Source organism: Dipodomys ordii, unplaced genomic scaffold (genome assembly GCF_000151885.1).
Source record: "Dipodomys ordii isolate 6190 unplaced genomic scaffold, Dord_2.0 Scaffold97, whole genome shotgun sequence".
In the NCBI taxonomy this organism is placed as follows: domain Eukaryota; kingdom Metazoa; phylum Chordata; class Mammalia; order Rodentia; family Heteromyidae; genus Dipodomys; species Dipodomys ordii.
The window spans coordinates 8,438,056-8,460,660 of record NW_012267313.1 but is presented as its reverse complement, the minus strand read 5'-3'; the positions used below and the strand labels follow the sequence as shown (position 1 = coordinate 8,460,660).

The window sequence follows — 22,605 nt, the reverse complement described above, 5'->3', positions numbered from 1 at the left end:
AGGTGAAAGATGGTAAGGAGAGAAGATACGAAATTGGAAGACAGGACTGGTCATTGGCTTGGGTTTCCAAAGGAACTTAAGATTGAAAAAAGAAGATGAATCCAAGTGTGAGCAAAATTTCAAATGAGTAGTAATGGAAGGAGAAGGGAAAAGCAGTGTGTTTGTTCAGAAGTAATACAAGGAGAAAGCTGCAGGTGCAAAAGAATTTCATCAGGAAGGCAAGAATATACCTCAAGGTCTTGGGTTATGTTAGAACCAAGAAAAATAAGGGGAAAATTCAACGTAGTTAGCTGCTTGTCTTCACTGTCTTGGTATAGTGGAAGTCAGTTGCCATGGCTAATAAATGATTCCTAGCCCTATTGACTGAGTGTTGGTGACTCCTTTCGCCAATTGTGGGTTTGAGCCCCACCGGCTCCAGGAAGATGGGATACTTCAGGTTAGACAAGAGGGAATAAGACAATGGGGGTATAGAAATGGCAGATTGTGGCCCTGAGTTCAAGCACCACGACCAACCAAAAAAAAATAAAGAAAAAAAGAAATGGTAACCATAAATAACATCTCTTGTAAAGTTCTAACAATAAAATAGGGCGGCATGTAGAGACGAGATGCTGGAAAATGAAAAGATGACCTTCCTTGTATACATCTTTTGCAATTTTGAATCTATGGCCTCTCATTTGGCCTCCTGGCAGCTTGGAGAGGTAAGGCCTAGCTTGTCTCTGGAATTACTTTACCAGGATGGAAATCAAAAGACAAAGGTTTCGCTTCCAGTTATGGGGACAGACATGGAGGATGGAAGGCAGACCTCAGGAGGTTTTGACGTTGAAAGGGGAAATAAGAATTTTTCTTTTTTCCATTTTTGAATATTACAAAAAGAGAAACATTTGTTCCTTCCTAGGTTCACTTGATTACTCACTGTTAAGCAGGCGGAAGTCAATGAATGGGTAGGAGCCACGGCGTTCGGCAGGAACCCCAGTCTGACCCCTTAGTCGTACATCTCCTAGAAAACAGAAAATCCAAACAAATGCTTGACGACATTGACCATGGACTCACTTTTCTTCTGTAAATCCTCTTTATAACCAGTTATGCACACAGAACCCACACCACATGTGGCTTGAAAAATAACTCCCTTTCGCCTCACTTAGCGAGAGATAGGAAGGGATGTTTAATTAATGCTGAGGGCAATACACTTGGCAATTCTCCAGCAAATGAATGATTGCTCTCTTGTATTCATCTGTGAAAGTGACAGCAATCGATGGAGTTTTCAGTCTTTTAAAAAATACATCCCAGGGCCTTATGATGAAGCCCCTGGGCCTAGAAGATCAACTGGCTTGCTGGGATTGTAGCTTTTGTTCTTCCCTTGCTTCTAGCTTCCAGCACAGTGTTTCGGACTGGCTTGTCCCTTCCCTTCCCCGGAGGCTGTGTTATTGTTGTGCAACAGAATCTGCTCTGAGGTCAGCTTAGCTCCTCCTACCTCAGACCCTCAGCCACCTTTGCACCTAGTGTAGTCTGTAGACTTCCGGGTGCTCACTTCTTTTCAGGTTTCCTTGAATGGCAGTGTTCATTTTACATTTTCATGTGTATATCCTGTCTTCCCAATTAAAATAGGTAACAAAGAAGAGTGGACAAGATGGTGGCCTTTAAAATAAGACAGCTTTGGAGATATCAGGCTTGAACATCTTTTTTTTTTTTTTTTTTTTTTTGTCAGCTGTGGGGCTTAAACTCAGGGCCTGGGTGCTGTCTTTGAGCTCTTTTGCTTAAGGCCAGCTCTCTGAACCACAGCACCATTTCCAGTTTTCTGGTGATTAACTGGAGATAAGAGTCTCACAGACTTTTCTTCCTGGGCTGGTTTTGAAGCTCCATCCTCAGATTTCAGCCTCCTGAGTAGCTAAGATTATAGGTGTGAGTCACCAGGGCCTAGCTACCCGTGATCTTGAGATCTAACTTCTTTGCATCTCAGCTGCCTCATTGTAAATTGCATATCTTAAAGTGCCATTGTCAGAATATGGAAAATAACCCTGTTGCCTGGAAGTAAGTACTGGTTCACATCTTTCTGAACCGTCAAGCAGGGATTATGCACACCATGTGACTTGCATTTCTCTATCATGCTTTGTGTGCTGTCTGATTCATGATGGACTCTAAGGGCTTGTTCTCTGTTGACAAACAGTAGAAGACCAGAGCCATCAGTCATTGCATATCCTAACTATTGTATGGGTAAGAGGTAGCAATGTTGAGTCAGAGAGGGCTTCCATTCCAGGAGTGTCAATGAAAGAATCAGCAAAATCCACCCATAAACCACTTTCCCTCAGACCTACAGTAGCATGGGACCTCAATTTAGGAGGAGAAAAGAGGGACAGTGTTCTTGTTTACTTTCCTAATCCTTGTTGTTAGTAGGCCCGGGTGAGATCTCATCCATTGTGACCCACACTCAAAATGCCCCCACCCCCACCAGGGTCTCTAGTGTTCTTGAAATTCTACAGTACAAGTAGAGCTGCTAGCTCTTGAGCTATTCTCTACTTTGAATTTTATGTTGGTGCCTTATTTCTTATGCTTGAGGTTATTTGCTGTTTTGATTCTGGTATTGATATTAAAGGATGTTACAATTTGTGAAATAAAAGGAGATAAGTGGATAAAAAAGATATTAAGCAAAATGAGAGGAGGAAGGAAGAGATGGAAAAATACACTTGAAAATCTGAAAGGCTAGGCATGGTTGTACACATCTGTAATTCCAGCTATTCAGGATGTGGAAATAGGAAGATTAGTTTGTGGTCATCTTGGACAAAAGGCAGCAAAATTGTCTCGAAACACAAGCCAAGCAGTGGCGGAACACACCTGTTATTCCATCTACTCATGAGTCAGAGATAGGAGGGTGGTGGTCCAAGGCTAACCCAGGCAGAAATATGAGACCATATTGGAAAAACAAAACTGGAAGCAGAAAACTGGACTGGGGGCATGGCTCAAGTGGTAGAATGCTTGCCAAGCAAGCACAAGGCCTTGAATTCAATCTCCATATACATACAAACAGTATATATATATTAATGCTGTTAGCTTTTGATAAGCTCATGAATTGGGTGGTCAATAGTAGAAGTAAAGTGCCAGGAAGACTTGAGGACTATCTTCCTCAGAGTCCCCTTGAACACAATATGTTTATAATGCTCTAGAGTTTACAAAGCACTTTCAAAAGCATCACAGTGAGTTTATTGTCTATTTTTTTCCCCATTGGATGATCACAGTCTGGCGAGGAGAGCTACTTTTACCCTTCTTATTTTATAAGTGAGAAAATAGCAGCTTAGGGAAGAATAGCTGAAAAGACTCCTACTTACCCTTTAACCCCAGAAAACGGGTCAGGCTGTTAAAAGGCACTTAGCAAAAATCTGTTGACTTTCTTTGAGTTTCCTGAACTGAGAGCTTATAGTTCAAGTTTATAGTGAGTAGGACACGTGTTAACTCTAGATGCTTAGATTTCACAAGCAGAGAGCTCTCTCAATATTACCCATGTCTTGTCCTTCTAAAAACATTTTTATGAGCATATATTAAATGTACAGGTGAGTTTCAGTTTGGCTTTTCCACATAGGTATACAATGTACCCAGATCAAACTCACCCCTCCATCACTCTCGCTTATCTAACCCCACTTCTTAAAATAATTTCCATGGATTTCATTGTTTTATTTTTGCATATGAATATACAATACTCCTACCATATTTGCCCTCTTTCACCTGCCTCTTCACCCTTCCCACTCCTACCTACTCCTAAACAGGGCCTGTTTTACATTCCTGTCATTTCTTTTTCTCTTTTTACATGTATGTTAATTGTTTAAAGTAGTTTCTCCATGGTATTTTACACATACGCATAGCTTAATCTGATTAGCTCCATCCTTCTCCTTCCCCATCCCTCACTCTCCCTATTTTCAACATCTTTCACTGAGTTTCTTGCAGGCATAGATGCAATGTATTTCAATATTATTCATCTCCTATCATTCAGTTTTCTTCTCCTAGTCCCATTATTTCATGTATGTTCTCTATTTATAGGTATATATGATCATATACACATGCAAACACACATACACATGTTTTTCACGTAGATCAGCTTCCATATGATTGAAAACGTTTGATCTTTGACCTGCCAAACCTGGTTAACTTTGCTTAATATAATCTCATCATTTAGTTGCAAATGATTCAATTCATTCTTCTTTATAGCTAAATAATACTCCATTGCATGTAACTACCACATTTTATTAATCTATTCATCATTTGTAGGCTGGTTCCATAGTTTGGCCATTGTGAGTAGTGCTGCAGAGTAAATGTCTCTATTGTACCCTGTTTTACATTCTTGTAAAATGCACAAGAGTAGTATTGGTGGATTGTATGATAGTTCCATTTTTAGCTCCATACTGCCTGTTGAAGTTGCATTAGGTAGCAGCCTCTTTTTCCTCTGAATACTTGCCAGCTTTTGTTGTGCACTTGATAATGGCCATTTGCCATGTCTAATCTTATGGAGTGTGCAGACTTGTCTCTCACAATGAAACAAACCAACAACAAAATGAAATCTTAGGACCCCTCCAGCCCCAACGTGTGGTAGAATTTGCACTTTTAATATCCATTGAGAAAAATACAGCATGTTAAAATAACAACAAATTCAGTGTTGACAACAAATGAATTTATGTTTTATGGTAGAGCTCAGGTAGACATATAGATTTAAAAGCCACGTATATTTGAGAATGTGGGCATTTGGTCTACAAAGGTGTCTTGGCTAGTGGATTTGTTGACTTGCTACTAAAATTCTTTGTGTTTTTTTCCAGAGTGTTTAAGGCTTACCATCTGGAATTTCTTTATCTATTAGGATTTCTCTGCCAGCATTGCCAAAGATTTGTACTTGACTCTATCATTATGAGGGCACCATTTCCCCACCCCCTGAAAATGTCTGTGTGACATTGACGTGGGTTTTGAATCCTTTCACAGGAGGACTTGTCTACCTGAGAGTGTGAAGGACCATGATCATATAAGCCAAGTAGAGAGATCGCATTACACAGGGGAAAGGGAAAAGGGAAGGCAACACCATAGAAACTGGGGGACTCCTCCACTGACAGAGGCAGCCTTTGGTCATGTTGATTAACTGTGGACTAACCACTTTGAAAACTAGTTTTCTAGTATTTAACTTACATAACTATATTTAACTTATATAACTTATAGGGCTGTTGCAAGGAAATTTTAATTTGTGTGAAATTAACATGATTAAACATTTACTGAATACTTACCTTGTGTTAAACATTCCACATGCATTATAATATATCATTAATTCATAACCCAAAGTAGGTATTTTATTATCATCATCACCACCACTACCACCACCACCACCACCATCATCATCATCATCATCATCATACCTTCTTTCCTAGATTACCAGCATTAAAAATTTCATAAAACACTTAAAAAAAAAACCTGAGACCAGAATTTGGTATCTGATGAATTTGCTCATTGGCTCATGTTTTACCACTCGAGCCATGCCTCCAACTCCTGTGTAAACACCTGTATAAGCATTACATTTTCCTTAATGAAATAGATCCTCTGATTGCTATTTTCCAATCAATTAACTACACAACCCTTGTAATTCCTGAACTCTGAATACAAGAAGAATCTATTGCCCTGACAAATTTAAGCTTTTGTCAAATAAATGTTACATATGCAAAGAGCACTTGAATTGAAATGGGCTGTGTGAATAAGATAATTAAATTCTATTCTGGATCAGCAGGGTATCTATTACTTTCGAACCAGAAATAGAAGGTAATCATTAGAAATACTATTCAGTAGGACGGAAATTTGTTGATAATTAATTTACTCCAGTACTCAATCAAGCAGGATTTTTACAGTATACCCCATTTTACAAAAAAGAGAAAATGACAAAACAAGCATCTGACCAAGGTACCTAAATAAATAAAATAAGTCAACGGCAGCAATAACAAGGGAATCACAAACTGAAGTTTCAAGGCCTTATGATGTCTGTAACTACAATAGGGTCTTAGAAATGGATTAGTCATAAATTTCAGACAAAAATTAAGGGTTGTAAATAACTGTTTTCAAGAAGTATTGAATGAGGGGCTGTTGATGTAGTGCATGGGTAGAGTGCTTGCTTAGTCTGCACTAAGCTTTAGGGTCCAGCCCCAGCACAGTAACAAAACAGAAACCAAAACAACTTCTTGTCTGGCACAGAGAAATGGAATTGTGTTAAAAATACTAGTATTGGAAGAGGCAAGACAGGCATTTTAGAAATTTTCATCATGACAACCGTGTAAGAAATTATAACCTATTAAAATTGTAAAACATTATTAAAAAAACTCAGTCCATGTTGTGAATATTCTGTTTAATTGAAGCACTAATGTAGTCAAATGAATGCTTTGAGCATGTATTTCTTTTCTAATATATAACATGTCTAATATATCTATATATAATCTATGTATGTATGTATGTATGTATGTATGTATGTATGTATGTATCTGTCTATCTATCTATCTATCTGTGCCAGTACTTGGGCTGAAATAAGGGCCTCAAACTGTCATTGAGCTTTTTCACTCGAGGTTAGTGCCCCACCATGTAAGAAGTCATACCTCCACTTCTGGCTGGCTTCTTGCTGGTTAATTGGTGCTAAGAGACCCATGGGCTGAGCTGGGCTGACTTTGAACAGGGATCCTCATCTCTCAGCCTCCTGTGAAGCTAGGATTATAGTCATGAGCCACTAGTTCCTGGCTTACATGTTCCTATTATGTTCAGTTCTCCTTTTCCCCTGCTTCCATGAGCCTCTTCGGATGCTAAATTGCTTCAATATGCCAGTGAGACAAGAAAGAACTCAGTACCCAGGCCCTGGAGGAGAAGAGGCAGCTGGGCTGCTGTCCTCAGGACAGAATGAGTGGTGTCCTGCTGAGCTGCTTTTACTGGCCCTTGGTCTCAGGCAATCATCTGTTTACCTAAGACCTTATATCCAAACTAAACAATTATTTTGACTATTCATTAAGTCCTTGTTTAACTTCAGCAGCTATTTTTTTTTTTCCTGGCAAAGGAAAGGTGCGGTGGAAGCTGAAAGGAGGCGTTGACAGCTCCGAGTCATGTCCTCAGTCTGTTCTTATTGTGTTCCAGAAGGAAATCAACAGCAAGGGAATTCTTATTTTGAAAGGACTGTTGCTCTTTTGCTTCTTCAGGCTGAAAACATAACATATCGTCCTTGGTACTGAAGGCTGTGCAGACGGAGAGCTGAGCTAAGTCACTGCTGGAGCCAAAACCGGCCTCCTGCTTCTCTCCCTCCCAGGGGACGTGGCTCCGGATGGACCTCTTGCCCACTTGGCCATCACGCGGTGTCTGTTTAGTGGAAGCTTGTGCTCAGGAGTAGACATTTATGTGGCCTCTTATGTAACTGGCAACGAAGGGCGGAGGCTCTGACAGTGATGACAACTTACAGTGGCTGAAACACGGGCCATATGAAGAGAACCAGACTCAGGCCCTGGGCGTGGTGTGTCAAGGTCATTTCAGGATGGGGAGATAGGGACAGAGCAGTAGCTACTGTGCTCCTAGTGCATCTGAGAAAAACGAAGAAATGATGAATCTCTTCCTATAAACAGGTTTCAGGGGGCATGAAGGAGAGAGAGAGGGTGGGGGAGGACTTCTCCAATGAACAGGAAAGACAGGATGGTGGTAGAGTAAGAACAAGGGCCACCCAAATATGGTGGGGAATCTGCAGCTCTGGTGAAAGCTATTTCTTTAAGCTTCCTGAGCACATTACTGATTCATGGCACTGCCACTTCTAGCCAAATGAAGACACACACAACCAGATCCCCACATCTCAGATCCCCACTATTATCACATGGTGATGTCTCAGCTGCAGGTTTTGTTTATTTTAGCTGACTGGTCTTAGAATTAGTTAAGAGAATGTTTTCTCCTAAGGATGTTTATCTAGGCCTATGGTGGTGGGGGGCAGGAGGAGGGTTGTGCAATTTAATCACTCCATAGATTTATGGGAGAGAGCAAGCAGCCAATTTAGATAACTCAGGCCAAGATGATTGTCCCAAGTTCTGTGATTTTACATGAAGGAGCTGGTGCAGCAAATAGACCCAAATCCCCCCCTTCGGAGGAACAGCGGCCTTCTATTTTCCCTTCTCTTCCTTTCATTTTCCTTGATTCCCCTTTCCTTTCTCTTCCCCTTCCTTTACCCCTCCCTCCCCATCTCTTCCTCTCCTCCATCTTTCCTCCCTTCCCTTCACTCCTCTTCTCTCCCCTCCCTTCCTTTCCCTTCCTTTCTCTTCTTTTCTCTTCCTTTCTCCTCCCTTCTCTTTCCCTCCTTTCTTCTCCCTTCCCTTCCTCTCCCTTCCCTTCCTTTCCCTTCTCTTCAGCTCTGCTTTGTTTCTGGGTGTTTGATCTTAGGGCCTTGCATTTGTTAGACTGATATTGTACCTCTAGTTCTGTTTTTCACTTGTTATTTTTAGTTTAGCGTCTTGTTTCCTGTCTGTCATGAGATTGAGTCATATTTCACCTGCTATAGGTTTCCCATTGTCACTGGCCACTGCATCCATCTTCTATTTTTCTCTATGGGAATGGTGTGCCAAGGACTTTTCTGTCTGGGCTGGACTTGTACCATGATCCTTCCAATCCGGGCCTTCTCTGTTGCTTGGGATGACATGTATGCACCACTGTGCCAAGAAATGAGTGGAGAAGAGAGTCTTGTGAACTTCTCTGCTTGAGTTGGCCTTGGATTCCTTTTGTTCTCAGCCTTTGAAGCAGGTTGTATTATAGGTGTAAGTGATTGGCACACAGTTCTTCTTTTTCATTTTTCTGAGTGATGTTAGGCTCAGGTGGTCACTAAGGATGTGCTGAGTTGGATAACAAGGGGGTTTTTATTTCTATTGCTTTGTCTGTTCCTCTAACTATTTGCTCTTACACTGTCACTGGGAGAGAGCTTTGTATATAGGAAAGAGAGAAGGTAGGAGTTCATTATCTAGAAACCTTACTTTTGGCAAAAAATCCCCACAAATTTTTTCAAATTGAAAAAGTTTTCTAGTCTTTATTGTTTAAGTGCATTTTTATTGTTATGATTAAGGTATTATACAGAAGTTAAGTTTTTAATCCTTATTAAAAAATCTTAAAGAATTCTTATTAAGCAATACCATACTACTACCTTTCAGCTTTAGTACAGGGTTATTGACTATTTGGGAACAAATGTGTACTTCAGGATTATGAATATCACAAAAGTGAAAATAGCAGTGCTTTATTTTCCAAAGGAGGTAAGGCAAGTTTTAGCTCAGACTGGAAACAACAAGAGCTCTTCTCACTTTTCAGCTTGATAGTGTATCAGAGGGAAAAGGTGAAAAAAAACCCTAAGTTCCAATCACTGGGAACACAGGGGTTTGATAAAAAAGAAACTGAACAAGAAGCAGCAGGACTGACTAAGGAGACTTCCAAGAAGCTGTAAGGATACTTAAAGAATAAAAAAAACTCAACCCCACAGGTCTGACAAAGACTGAGAGAGGGAGACTGATCTGAGGAGCTACCAGAAACCATGCGCTCTGGGTCAGCTTAAGTAAAGAAACTCAGGTGTCATGGTGGGTTCCTGCCTGTAATCCTAACTACTTGGGAACTTGAGCATAGGAGGATCATGGTTTGAGGCCAGCCTAAGAAAAGTTTGTGAGGAGCCCTTGTCAATTAATAGCTTCTGGGGCTCAGGGGTGTGTATCTGTTACCTTAGCTTTGTGGGAGGCTGAGATCTGGAGGACTGTGGTTCCAGGCCATCTCAGGCAAAAAAAAAAAGAAAAAAATACACGAGAGACTTCATCTCAACAAAAGAAACTGGTTATGACAGAATTTGTCTGTTATCCCAGCTACGTGAATAAAATATATAAGAGAAGAGATGAGTCTGAAGAAAGAGAAAGTGGCTAAGAAAGAGAAGGAGCAGGCAGGAGAGGAGGGTACTGAGAAAAATGTGTATGGGGAGGAATTGAGTATGGGGGTGAAGGAGAGTCAGACGTGGAACATAATGTGCCGTCTTGAAATCCTGGAGAATTGGTTGTGCCTATCACAGAAATAAGAAGTTCTTAGAGAGAAGTGATTTGATGCCCTTTGTGTGATCAATGAGCTGTCATACAAGTGCTAGTGAAGAGTCAATGGTGAGGCACATTGTCTTGGCCCCCTGCAGCTTCAAGTCTCTTGGAAGCACAGGACAATCCTAATTGTAAACTCAAACTTGTAGCTTTGTTAGTGGAACAACAGGGAAGTCTATTGTCTAAGGAAATTTCTAAAGACTTTTACCAAGCCATGGAAATTGCTATGAGCTAATTTTGAGAAGGCAATATTAGATTTTAGATCTGATAAATGGTTCGGAGTTCACTTAAGGCAAATATATATCTCAGTTTGCCCTGGAAAGTCCTGACTTATGTGTGTTGCCTAGTCCCCGCTTCCTCGCCCTCAAAACATTCTGGTTTGGATTACACATTACATGGTTGCTCCAGAGATCCAAGCAGAGGGAATGCATAGACAACAGTCTCACAGCCAGAGGATGTCAGATCTGAGAGCCCACAACTAAGACAGCATGTCACGGTAGCGAGGGTGGCGTGGCGTGGATGCAAAATGAAGTTGGATCTTCAGAGGATAGCCTGGGGAATACGATTTTATCCCAAGAGTATAAGGAAGCTAGGAAAATAGATGTGACTATTGAACAAAATAAACCCAATAATATGGAGTGTGAGGTAAAGAATGAACTGGAGAGGGTTAAAAAAAAACCAGCTGAGAGATCAGGTAGGTAAGACAAGATGGGAGTTTACAGAAAAGGGTGGTGCAGGGAGAGAGAAATGAATAGATTTTAAAGATGTTTAGTAGGTAAACTGGACTTGATATAGTGATGCAGAGGAAAATATCAGAGATAAATATTTAAGTTCTAATTTGCATCATTGGATGACAATTCTAGAAGGACTCAGATGGGGGAAGGTGTCCATGCACTCAACTTTGGCCACATTGAGTCTTATTGAGATGTCAAAGCAGAACGTGACAATGGGTTGAGGGGTAGTTGGGTATGAGGGTATAGGACTCAAAATGTTTCAGATGGATCTCTCTCTCTCTCTCACACACACAATCTCTCTCTCTCTCTCTCTATGTAATTAAAGGAAGCTATGGCAGTAGGTGAAGTTTTTCAAGGAATAAAGTAAGAAGTGAATAGAGCTTATCATCTAGCTTTAAATGACTGTAACATTTATTGTTAGGAAGAGGCTATCAAGACGGTGGTGGGAGGAAGATCAGAGGTTGTGTGTCACAGAAGCAAGCCCTACAATAGGGAAGAAATGGTTTCCTGGTAGACACTCCTGCAAAAGCAAGAGGAGTAATGTTGGAAGAGTCTATTGGGTTTGGTTGAGTGACCAAGTGTGAGAGAGAAGCAGAGCTCTCTGACCATCACACAGAATGGAGGAATTGGGAAGCTGTTGTTTTTTTTTTAAACCACATAGCTGATATTTAGAACTTAAATGATAAGTAGATCTTAAGTGACAAGTAAAAATTTAAATACAGCACTTGATAATACTTGCTTGCAATTGGCCCAACTATTATGATTGAGATAATGGGATTTCTTTTTAGGAAAAATATTATTGTGACTTTAAGAATTGTAGTAATCCTTTTTTTTTTTTTTTTTTTGGGTCCGGTCGTGGGACCTGAACTCTGGGCTTGGGTGCTGTCCCTCAGCTCTTCAGCTCAAGGTTAGCACTCTACCACTTGAGCCACAGTACCCCTTCTGGCTTTTTACTTTTTGCTTATGTGGTGCTGAGGAATGGAACCCAGAGCCTCAGACATGTAAGGTAAGCGCTCTACCACTGAGCCACCTTCCTAGCCCCCTGTAGTAATCCTTATGAGTAATAAAATATATTTTGAAAATTCCCCTGAGAATAGAACAATCCAGGTCATGAAAATGCCTGTGAACTTTTGCAAAATGTAGTAATCACCTGTCCAACCACTTCTCATTCTTAAGTATACTTCAAGGGAAAAAATGGCTAGTGGAAATCCCTCCCACAAGAACCTTTAAGAAGGAAAAGATGGGCCTATTGCTATACACATAGTAAGATACAGTACCAACCAAGTTCCAATATTATGGAGTAATTTCTTGTTTTTTATTCTTTGGATAATTGGAGAGAAGCATTTTAAACATATTGTTTGTTTTCATGTGCTTCTGAACTTCGCGATTCTGGCTGGATACAAGAACAAACTTGCCAAAATACTGCAAGAAAAAAGCTGTTGCTGATCATGGATAGGAAATACTCCAAGTCCCACGAGATGGTCTGGTCAGACTTCACCAAGTCTGCTGGCCTGAGAGGGACCAGAGGCCACCACACTTGTGGCTAGAGCCTGCTCAGTACCAAGAAATACCTGGGAGTTCTTTATTCCAGTATCTGTGCCAACATGGCACTTGAGGTTTTCTTAAGCTCCAAGTGGTGGTCATTTTCTGTTTGTTTTTCAGAAAGGAAACAGATGGCCAAAGCTGGACTTGGTAGGGAAGTAGTTGACTCTACTATAGTTTAGCCATATTATAGAATATTATATTGTTGTTAAAATAGTAACTGAGTTGAACACTGGTAGCTCATGTTACTCAGGAGGATGAAATCTGAGGATCGCAGTTCAAAGCCAGCCCAGGAAAGAAAGTCCTGAGACTCTTATCTCCAGTTAATCACCAGAAAGCCAGAAGTGGGCACTGTGGCCCAAAATGGTAGAACACTAGCTTTGAGCAAAAGAGCTCAGGGACAGCACCCAGGCCCCAAGATCAAGCCCCATGATCCATGAAAAGAAACTGAGATGTTAGGTTATTTCACCCAGATGGCATGATAGAATGTAAGTCAGATTTGGAACCAAGGTGATGTGTGTGGTACCACCCCTGTTCAGATCTGCCCTGTGTGGAAGTGAGAGCCATGATGAATGTTCAAGGAGGGTGGGCATTCTATAGTATTTAAAGCCGTTTCACAAAGGAAAAAAGCAAAAGCTAGTTATTACCTCTGTGACTACACATTCTGGATTTCATTACATCTTCTGTTTTGTGGAATAGGGATGCTTATATCAAATTACTCATAGAAGTAATGATCAAATGAAATCATATGGATTCGACTTTTTTCTTTGGCAAATCCTTTTGTAGTAGAATCTTATTAGTAAGAAAATCTTTGGGGTTGCCATGCATTTTCGGGTCAGGGGCCTGTGTGGGGATACAGTGCAGAAAGTAAGGGTACCTAGAAAGACATGCCTGAGCCTGCTTCACATAGCCAGCCCTGAGGAAGAAATCAAGATGGATGCTGAGTAGTTTCCAGAACATTCCAGAAGCATCTTGTTAAACCTTTTGATGCTTCTCATGTGAAACAACTTCTTTCCATTTTCAATGCCAACTCATGCTCAGGGCAGCCCGAGCAGAATATGGATGGAACTAGAGAAGATGTTTTAACCACCAGGAAGTCCATGCTGGCTTCTCAATACCAGATCAGGTCCAACTTAAAAATGGCATCCCCATTGCCCATGTGAGGAGAAGATGCCATCACAGGCTCTGCTCATAAGAACTGTAGCATCTGATTGAGAATTGCCTGTTAGGATGCTTTAAACATTTTTTTCCCCCAACCTGACTATGAAAGAAATCAGGTATCTGACCTTTGGCCTCCTAATTCCAGGTAACTGGCCTTAGCCCAGGCTGCAGCAAACAACGGGTGAGCTGTGACACGTGACTATACAAACAACCAAGCAACAACAAAATCAACCTCTATGAAAAAATCACTAAGTAAACTCCCTTCTATCAGGCAGTAGTTTAAGTGCTATGGGAAGAGGGCAGAGGCTCACTGATGGGGTTAGAGCCCTTACAAAAGAAGTGGTAGGGAGTCGCTTTGCCTCTTGACCCCATGGGGACACATAGAAGGGCCATTTTAGAAGAAGTTAGATCTACTTTGCTTTTGGACTGCTTATCAGTACTGTTTGCCATTTCAGAAAAATATAGTAATTTTCATTAGCATGTTGTTGCAAAATAAAGTTGTCCTTTATTACCAGAAAAAGAATAATCTTATTGATATTGCCGTATAAATATTGACCATGCTAATATTATACAAATTCTATATTGTCTTATTATGCTTTATGTATTATGTAAATAATATTAATATTGATATTCCTATTAAAATCTGGGTCAGTGCTAATTAAAGTAAGATTAACGGAAGGAACATTATTAGTCTTTGAAATACAATTAAACATTATGTGATTTAGAGGCTAATATAATCTAATGCAGTTGAAACATGGAGGTTTACACAATATCTCTTTTTAGTAGCAGGATTTCTTAAACTCTTCATATACTAATGTGCACTGAGAATATCCAGATTAATCAGCATTTCTCAAACATGTTCATCCATTAAATATATTTTCTAAGGATCTTCTGAGATGATTGGGGGATGATAAATAGTAAGGTATATATTTCACTAAGCATGTGTGTGTGGAGAGGCGTGTGCTTGTGCGTGTGTTTGTGTGTGTGTGTGTGTGTGTGTGTGTGGATCTCTATATGTGGATCTCTATATGATGCTTAGATCATTGGAAGAAGGTTAGAGACCCACCCACTAGATCCATTTCTCTTTTTTTGTTTGGTTTCAGTTCTCGAGCTTGAACTCAGGGCCTGAGCTGTCCTAGAGCTTCTTTGCTCAAGGCTAGCACTTTACCACTTGAGCCACAGCTCCACTTCTGAGTTTGTGATGGTTAAATCTCATGGGCTTTCCTTCCCTGCTTGAAACTGTGATCCACAGATCTCAGTCTCTTGAATAGCTAGGATTACAGGTGTCAGCCACCAGGGCCTGGCCATTTCTCAAGCATTGTCATCCCCTTATCCTTATCTTGTGTGACTGACTCTGTACCTCTGGTTTAACCTTATTGTTTTGGTTGCAGTCCAACTGTATGTGTATTTGTTTGTTTCTACAATCTGGTTTTGATTGTTTACTATGTGCCAGACCCTGTTCTAGACTCCAGGAGACAATGACAAAATGCCCCTGCCATTATGAGACTGAGATACAGGAATCCAGGAGAAGATACACAATAAACAAAATCACCAAGTGAACTGCTGTCTATCAGGCTGTAGTTTAAGTGCTATGGGAAGAGGGCAGAGCCTCATTGATGGGATTAGAGTCCTTACAAAAGAAGTGGAAGGAAGTTGCCTTGCCTCTTCCATCCCGTGAGGACACATAGAAGGGGCCATCTCAGGATGGGATATCTGCTGATGTCCTGAGCTTGGACTTCCTGGCCTTGAGAACTACAAGCCATGAATTTCTACTATCTCTGTTGTCACCCTGGGATATCTTGTCATAGTAGCCTGGAAGAACTAAGACAGAGGGCTCAGTGTGAACCAGGAAGCCACAATAGTATATTGAAACAGAGTGACACCATCAAACTAAAGTTATTATTTTTTAAAGGATTACACTAGGTGCTTTGTTGAGAATGAATTCTCACGATGCTTCATACATTTAGCTGGTCCCCAAACGATGATGATGTCTTTTCCTATAACTCATGTCCTGTCTGTCTTGCATTTCCTATTCTAGTTATGGTAAGTCCAGTCAGTCAGCACACTGGTTACTAGGACACCTCTCTCCCCCACCCCTTCTCTCTCTGCTCCCAGTCCCAGAGGTGGTGAGATGCTCTGTTGAAGAGGGTGTGTGTGTGTGTGTGTGTGTACTGACTGAAAATGGATGCTAAGCCACTAAAAATGTTCTCTTGGTGGCACGGAGAAGGAGGAAAGTGGATTATGATATACTGCCTTGGGTCTTTGTTGTTCACACAAGTTGCCTATCAATTTCTTCAGCCTGAAGCAGATAGAAATTGCAGAAACAATGCTTGAATTAACTGAAGGATTCCCTGTTACCATAAAATTGTCTTTTAGAAATTATATTAAGTGAAGTAAGCCAAGCCCAAAGAAACATAGGTCCCATGGTTTCCCTTATTTGCAATATCTAGTATCTAGCAGAAAAGGTCAGATAAGTTGATGTTAAGGAAATGAACCCTAAGATATGTATTTAAATGTTTTTTTTCTTTCATGCATTTGTTTCTAAAGCATTTATAAGATTAGTTCTTTGTTGCTTTGTATGTCCCTCCCCCACAGTATAACCCCTGCTTTCAATGTCTTTGATGTTGGTATAATTTGTGGAGGAGAAGGGGAAAAACAAGTCATTTAAATAAGGATACAGGTGGACCTGTTGCAACAATGAGAAGTACAAGTTGTTATGTTGAAAATGAACTTTACAACTTTGGTGGGGGGTGGGGAGGATTGGGGGGGCGGAGGGAGGCTGGGAAGGGATGGGAAGGGTAAACAAAGGAGGAGGCTACAATGCTTGATAAGAAATGTACTCACTATCTTGCCCATGTAATTGTAACCCCTCTGTACAGTATTTTCACAATAAAAAAATTGTCTTTTAGAGTTTCCTGTCCTTATCAAGCCATATAGTCTTGTAGAATCTCTGTTAGTTAATGCATATATATCTCATTTTTTGAATTATCTTTTCTATGAACTGAACTGTGTCATTTTGCCCTCTGTGATAAATGACCCTGGAGAGGTAGTTCTTCAGGTCCAGATTCAATTACATAATTTTATTCTGTTTGAATTTGAGAATTATACTTGAAAAATGACTCTAAATATAGTGAAACAATTATTTTGGAAGTTATACATAAACAATATTATTTATTCTTAATCAGTATTCACTGAGTATCAATTTTAAGTCTATTGTACTCATGAATGATTATATTAGGGATTACTATCACCATGAGCAATATAATATAATGATAGTGGTTTTTAAGATACCACAAGGAATAATTTCTTTTACTACTAACTGGTTAGTTTTTCCTATCTGATATGATGATGCTTATGGCTTTGCTATTATATGTGTAATTGTTGGTACATACCTATACATAATTTTGTGCTAAGCACATGTTTGGTATAACATGTAACTTTTCATTTCATACACTCAAAAGCCTACCCAATGTATCTCTCAAGGGCATCTCTGCTTTTGTGCTCTACAGCATACACACACACATACACACACACACACACACACACACACACACACACACACCCATTTGCTTCCTCACTGAGTTAAATGTATCTGGTTGCTCATGTCCAGGGTCTTTTGAACTGGGATAGTAACTGTCCTAGGTTTGCCTGGCCACTCACTGTTCATAATATTTCAACACACTGGAAATCCATGCAGAGTATATTGATTGTGAAACTGATGTACATAATTAGTATTATTTGGAAACAACTCTCAAAGCATAGCTTATCATGTGTTTGATTTGTGAGACTACCTCTCACAATCATAGAATGAATGTTCAGAAACTTAGTACTCCTCAACAGTGGTTGGGGAGGTTGGGTGGGTATTACTGAAACTTCTAGTGAGAAGGAGAAGAGGAAGGGAAACATCAAAAAAACTGAAAAGCTGCATCTCAAAGGTCTGGACCAAGACAGAGATGGCCACTTTGACCACTTTTATTCAGCACAGTTTTGGAAGCCCTAACCAGAGAAACTAGGCAAGTGGAAGAAATACCAAGCATCCAAATTGGAAAGGAAGAAGTCAAATTGCCACTGATATAGTGATGTAATCTTATATATAGAAAATCCCAGAGACTCCACCATAAAGCTATTAGAATGAATAAACAAATTCAGTAAGTTTGGATAGAATATACATAGTTTTATTTGACAGATTCTAGCTAACTCTGTATGGGCTGGCCTGGAATTTGTGATTCTCTTGACTCTGCCACCTGGGTTTATAGATGGATTACAGGCATGTGAGGCCGTACCTGGCTTACAAACAGTTGTTTTCAATCAAATATTCTGATTTAATTGATCTGGAGTGAATCTGGGCATCTTTTTACAGTTTCCCCAGTGATTTCAATGGGGAGACAGTACTGAAAGCTGGGTATTATCCCACTTTGTAACTGTACACAAAGATTGAAGGATACAGTCCAGTATACTCCGAGGTAATAGCAATACAGAAGATAGAAACATACAGTACAGAAAGTATTTATAACATGTAGTCTTTGGGCATTTGTGCACGGTGTCTGATTGGAATTTGGGCGCACTTTGGGGAACTGATTCTCACTGCCCAGGTGCTTTAGAAGAATCTTTGTGGCACAAGGCAAGCTGCAGACCCTTTTGAAAAGGAAGAGGTGATGAAAAGTGAGACCATTAACTTCTCATGGGTGGGAAAAAGAAGAGCCAGAACAGCAAACATAGAAATTGGCAGTGGAGTGGATTGTTTGTCAAGAGGGAACTTGTGGGTAGAGGAACGGGAGACAGAGAAAGGAAGGTTAAGTAGTCTGTGGTATAAGAAATGCTCTTACCCTGTAAGGAGAGCTTTAGTTGTTGAGCTAAAACAGGGCCTTCCATGGCTGGTTGGGACAGAGAGGGGAACTGGCACATTTAAAGAAACTGGATGGAACAAGTTAGTTCTCACACTCAAAACCAAATTATAACTAAGTAAAATGTACTCTAGCTAAAAAGTATTTACTGACAAGATTAACAAGATATGCATCATATAATTTACTATAAAGGAGTTGCAACTCAAATTCTAAGGGAAAATCTAGGTAACAACACAAACCCTGACTTTATCAGGATAGCATCTGTGAAGCCATCTCTAATGGTCACAATTGCCTCAAGTGAAAGTACAAATGCTTCATACTCCTAGGGGCTGAGAATGTGGCTTAGTGGTAAAGTGTTTGCCTAGCATGCATGAAGCCCTGGGTTTGATTCTTCAGTACCACATAAACAGCAAAATCCAGAAGTGGCACTGTGGCTCAAGTGGTAGAGTGCTAGCTTTGAACACAGAGAAGCCCAGGGGACAGAGCCCAGGCCCTGAGTTCAAGTCAGAACCCACAAAAAAAAATCCTATGTAAGGAACTTCAGACTTGTAACATGCCTTCAACACTCATTACCAACTTCATTTGCTTCTTTCTGGGCAGTTTTAGTATAGCTTTTCTCCTTGAATCTTGATGTTGCACATAAATCCAGCTATTCTTTTCTTTCCTTTTTCTTTTTGTCAGTAGTGGGGGTTGAACTCAGGCCCGGGTAATGTCTCTGAGCTCTTTTGCTTAAGGCTAGTGCTCTACCGCTTTGAGCCACAGCTCTGCTTCTGGTTTTCTGGTGGTTAATTGGAAATAATAGTCTCACAGGGACTTTTCTGCCCGGGCTGGCTTTGAACCTCGATCCTCAGATCTCAGCCTCCTGAGTAGCTAGGATTATAGGCATGAGCCACCAACACTGGCAATCCAGCTTTTCTTATAGGCATATGAAGGGATTTCAGTTAACCCTCCCCAGTGGAAGATACTATCCCTGGCAATAGTTCTGATGGGCAGTCAGTTCTGGGTCATTCAAGGTTAATATTAATCTGAGACTTTTTAAGTCTTAAATCTTGGCAATGATAGAAGGGATGGCATTAATCAAGAAACATATACTCTACACTTATTGGTTATATTTAGATCAGTTTGTACAACTACTTCAAGGTAATAAAAAATTCTCCGTCAGTTTTCTGCAGTATCTCAGAAGGCCTATACAGTTACTAGGAAAAAGTTTTTATGTTTTGTTAAAAAAAACTGCAGTGCTGAGAATCGAACCCAGGGTTTTGCCATACTAGGTAAGTGCGCTATTTACCTTGGCAAACCACTTCCCATATCATCAAGCTGGATAGCTTGAAAAGACTGTTGGGTTGGGGGTGATATGCCTATGGTTGGATAGACTATGTACAGCTCCTACAAACAGTTACAAGTGCATTTTCTGAGTGCTAGAGATAGAAGGCAGAGAGAGAGAAGGAGAGAGAGAACGAAAGAAAGAAAACACCCAGTGCTTAGAATGGAAGTCTTGGCAGGTAAGGGTTCTGCGTAAATGCAATAAATATAATGTCATAAATTTGAAATACCAAATATTATGCCATTTTATTTTACCCAAGTGTATTTCTTTCCACTTGGGGATATTCCTTAGATACAGATGCATAAAATGTTCACTTTGGCAAACTCATTTGCATTCGCTTCTTGCTTTTCAGCATTTGGAAAAATCTACAACAGTGTCAATATAACATTCTGATTATGTTTTCAACATTCCCACTCATTTAGTTGGCTTTATGCAAAAATAATATTCAAAAGATGGCCCCAAAGAAAATACACTGGGTACCAGGGTCATCAAATGAACAATCCCATCTTTCTCTGAGAAGGGAGCTAGGAAAATGGACCAATGGTCCATTTTTTTTGCAGGAGGTAGAGTGCCTGTTTGTACTCTTTTCTTTTCCTGATTTTTAATAGCATAGGACCATTTATTTATTGACTGCTTGAAATAAATTCAAACAGAAGAACTTTGTAAACGCTCTCGTCTCTGGTGCCAATCTTTTTTTGTTATTTATGAGCGAGCCTCTGAGAGTTTAAATGTCTACTTTTTTTTTTATTCCAAAAGTTTGTGTGTGGGTGAGCTAAAGCCCTTTTGTCTGGAAAAGAAGCTAGACAATAATTCAAAGCTCACAATTCTCCTAGGGCTGAGACACCACCAGGTCTAAGTGGGCTTCAAATGTGGTGGAAAATGAGGCACCTGTGTTCTTTCAAGCATTTAAGTTGGGTTTCTCAGCGAATAGGGATATTTTACAGTTCTGTTTTGTTTCCTGTGGGTAGGTATTGAGGGAGTTCAAGCTGGAGTAGGGACCTAAGGAAGAAGATTCAATCCTGAAGTATTTATTGCTCCTTCCATTTACTTGGCTTTCTTATCCACACCCCAAATTTTATTACCTCACATTTTTAAAAGTGACAGTTTTATTTGGATATAATTTACATACTTATACAAGTCACCCATTTAAAGAGTACAATTCAATGGTTTTTAATATCCCCACAGACATGTGCAACCATCACTGTGGTCAATTTAGAACATTTTCATCACCTGAAGAAGAACCTGTGACCTGTGGTTGCTACCATTTTATCCCTCTAGCCTATAGTCCACAGCCTTAAGGAACCACTATGTTGCTTTCTGTCTTTTCCTTATCCTATATTCAGTCATATGATACAGTCTTTTGTCCAGATGACTGTAATCTCATTCTGACTTAGGACGTTTGTGTTGATATTGTGCACTATACTTTGAAAACTTTTAATGGGTCCTTGATTTTCCTCCTTGCTTGTTTACCTGTTTCCAGAGCTGGGGCACTCTGCACAGCATAACATGTACAGCATACCCACAATTAGTGCTTGTGCATTTTTTCAACTAATTGCTCTTGTTTTGCAGAAGTTGTTCTATAATATCCCTCTAAAGGAGGTCACATCATTTCCCTGGCACACTGCAGAGTGGCCTCTCCTTCCTCTGTCTCCTCCACTATAATAACATGTTGCAACCTGCAACCTGAGATGACTTGGATCTTGATTCCCGGTACCAAGCTTTGATTACACCAATCTCCACTTGCTACCATCTCCATTCTGTCCAATTTTCAGGAATGCATCTTAGCAACCTACTTGCTAGTTTGAAGCTGTCCTTGACCAAAAAAATACTCAAAGTGATATTGAACTTTGGTCAGGGATGCTGGTGTACTAGCAATGGAAGATGTCTGTAGAGAATTGCCACCAATTGTCCACTATTCTTTATGTGATTTGAGAGATTTTCTCTCACTGGTATTCACTGGTTGAAGCCATGAAAAATATAATTTTGTTCTGCTTATTTATCTGCTTCCATCTGGGATAGTTTTAAAAGAAAGTTTCCTGATTTCAGTTGCAGAATACAACTGTTTTCTACATAACTCCATTGCAGTATGACCTCTAAGTAAGCATATGACAAACCTCAAGTTGGGTTTATGGATGTAGAGGGAACGCTAACCTTCATTTTCTGGACAAGACTGTTATTTTTTTAAGGGAGCTTTGCATACCATAGACACATTGAAAAGAGGGAGACATAAACTATTGCTTTTGGATTGCTTGTCTAGCTTAATGCTTTTAGATCTAATGCAAACAATGTACATATAGCCACAGAAGAAGCAACTAAGCCTCATTTTTATGGAATTAAATTCCAAGTTAGAATAAATTATGAAGGAAAATGTCTCTTGTTCTTCCTACTTATGGTAAATAAAATTTGTTTTATTCTCTCTGTGTTTGGAAGTAACATTCTTCGAGACATTCTTAAGAACTATTTTTCTTTTGCTTAGCACAATTTCTGGTTCCAGATAAAGGGTAATGGAAAACCAATTGGCTCATATCGGACAGCCAGTTAGTCACCTCCATTTATCTATATTTATGTCCACCATTAATATAAAGTACTCATGCCATAATCAATGCTTAAATAATAAAATTATTGTTATAAAAATGTAAAATGAAAGAGAAAGGTATTTCTTTCTCAATACTTTTTCTTTATCATTACAATCTGAAGGGAGAATGAGTGGCCAAAGAGAAAAAGGTAAATAAACCATTGCAGATATAGTTTGACACATGGAAACAAGAGTCTTTTCTAGTGGGCATGTGAAGATACTCTTGCCTCAGACTCTGGCGTACACCTCCCACAGCGTGGGTGGTGATTGGCACCTTCTTGTGCCACTGGGAATAACAGCTGGCTTTCCAATAGTCCTCCAAAGCAGCTGCTCCATCTACCTTGGCACTGAA

At 40.0% G+C, this 22,605-nt stretch overlaps 1 protein-coding gene across 1 annotated transcript in view; it reads right to left on the bottom strand.

The window, feature by feature from the left end:
• The window catches only part of Pde7b (phosphodiesterase 7B), a 308,928-nt gene that overhangs the window by 77,026 nt on the left and 209,297 nt on the right, over positions 1-22,605 (bottom strand). The window contains exon 3 of the mRNA XM_013026804.1: positions 914-997. Coding sequence (XP_012882258.1) covers positions 914-997 — 84 coding nt within the window. The remainder of the gene's footprint in view (positions 1-913; positions 998-22,605) is intronic.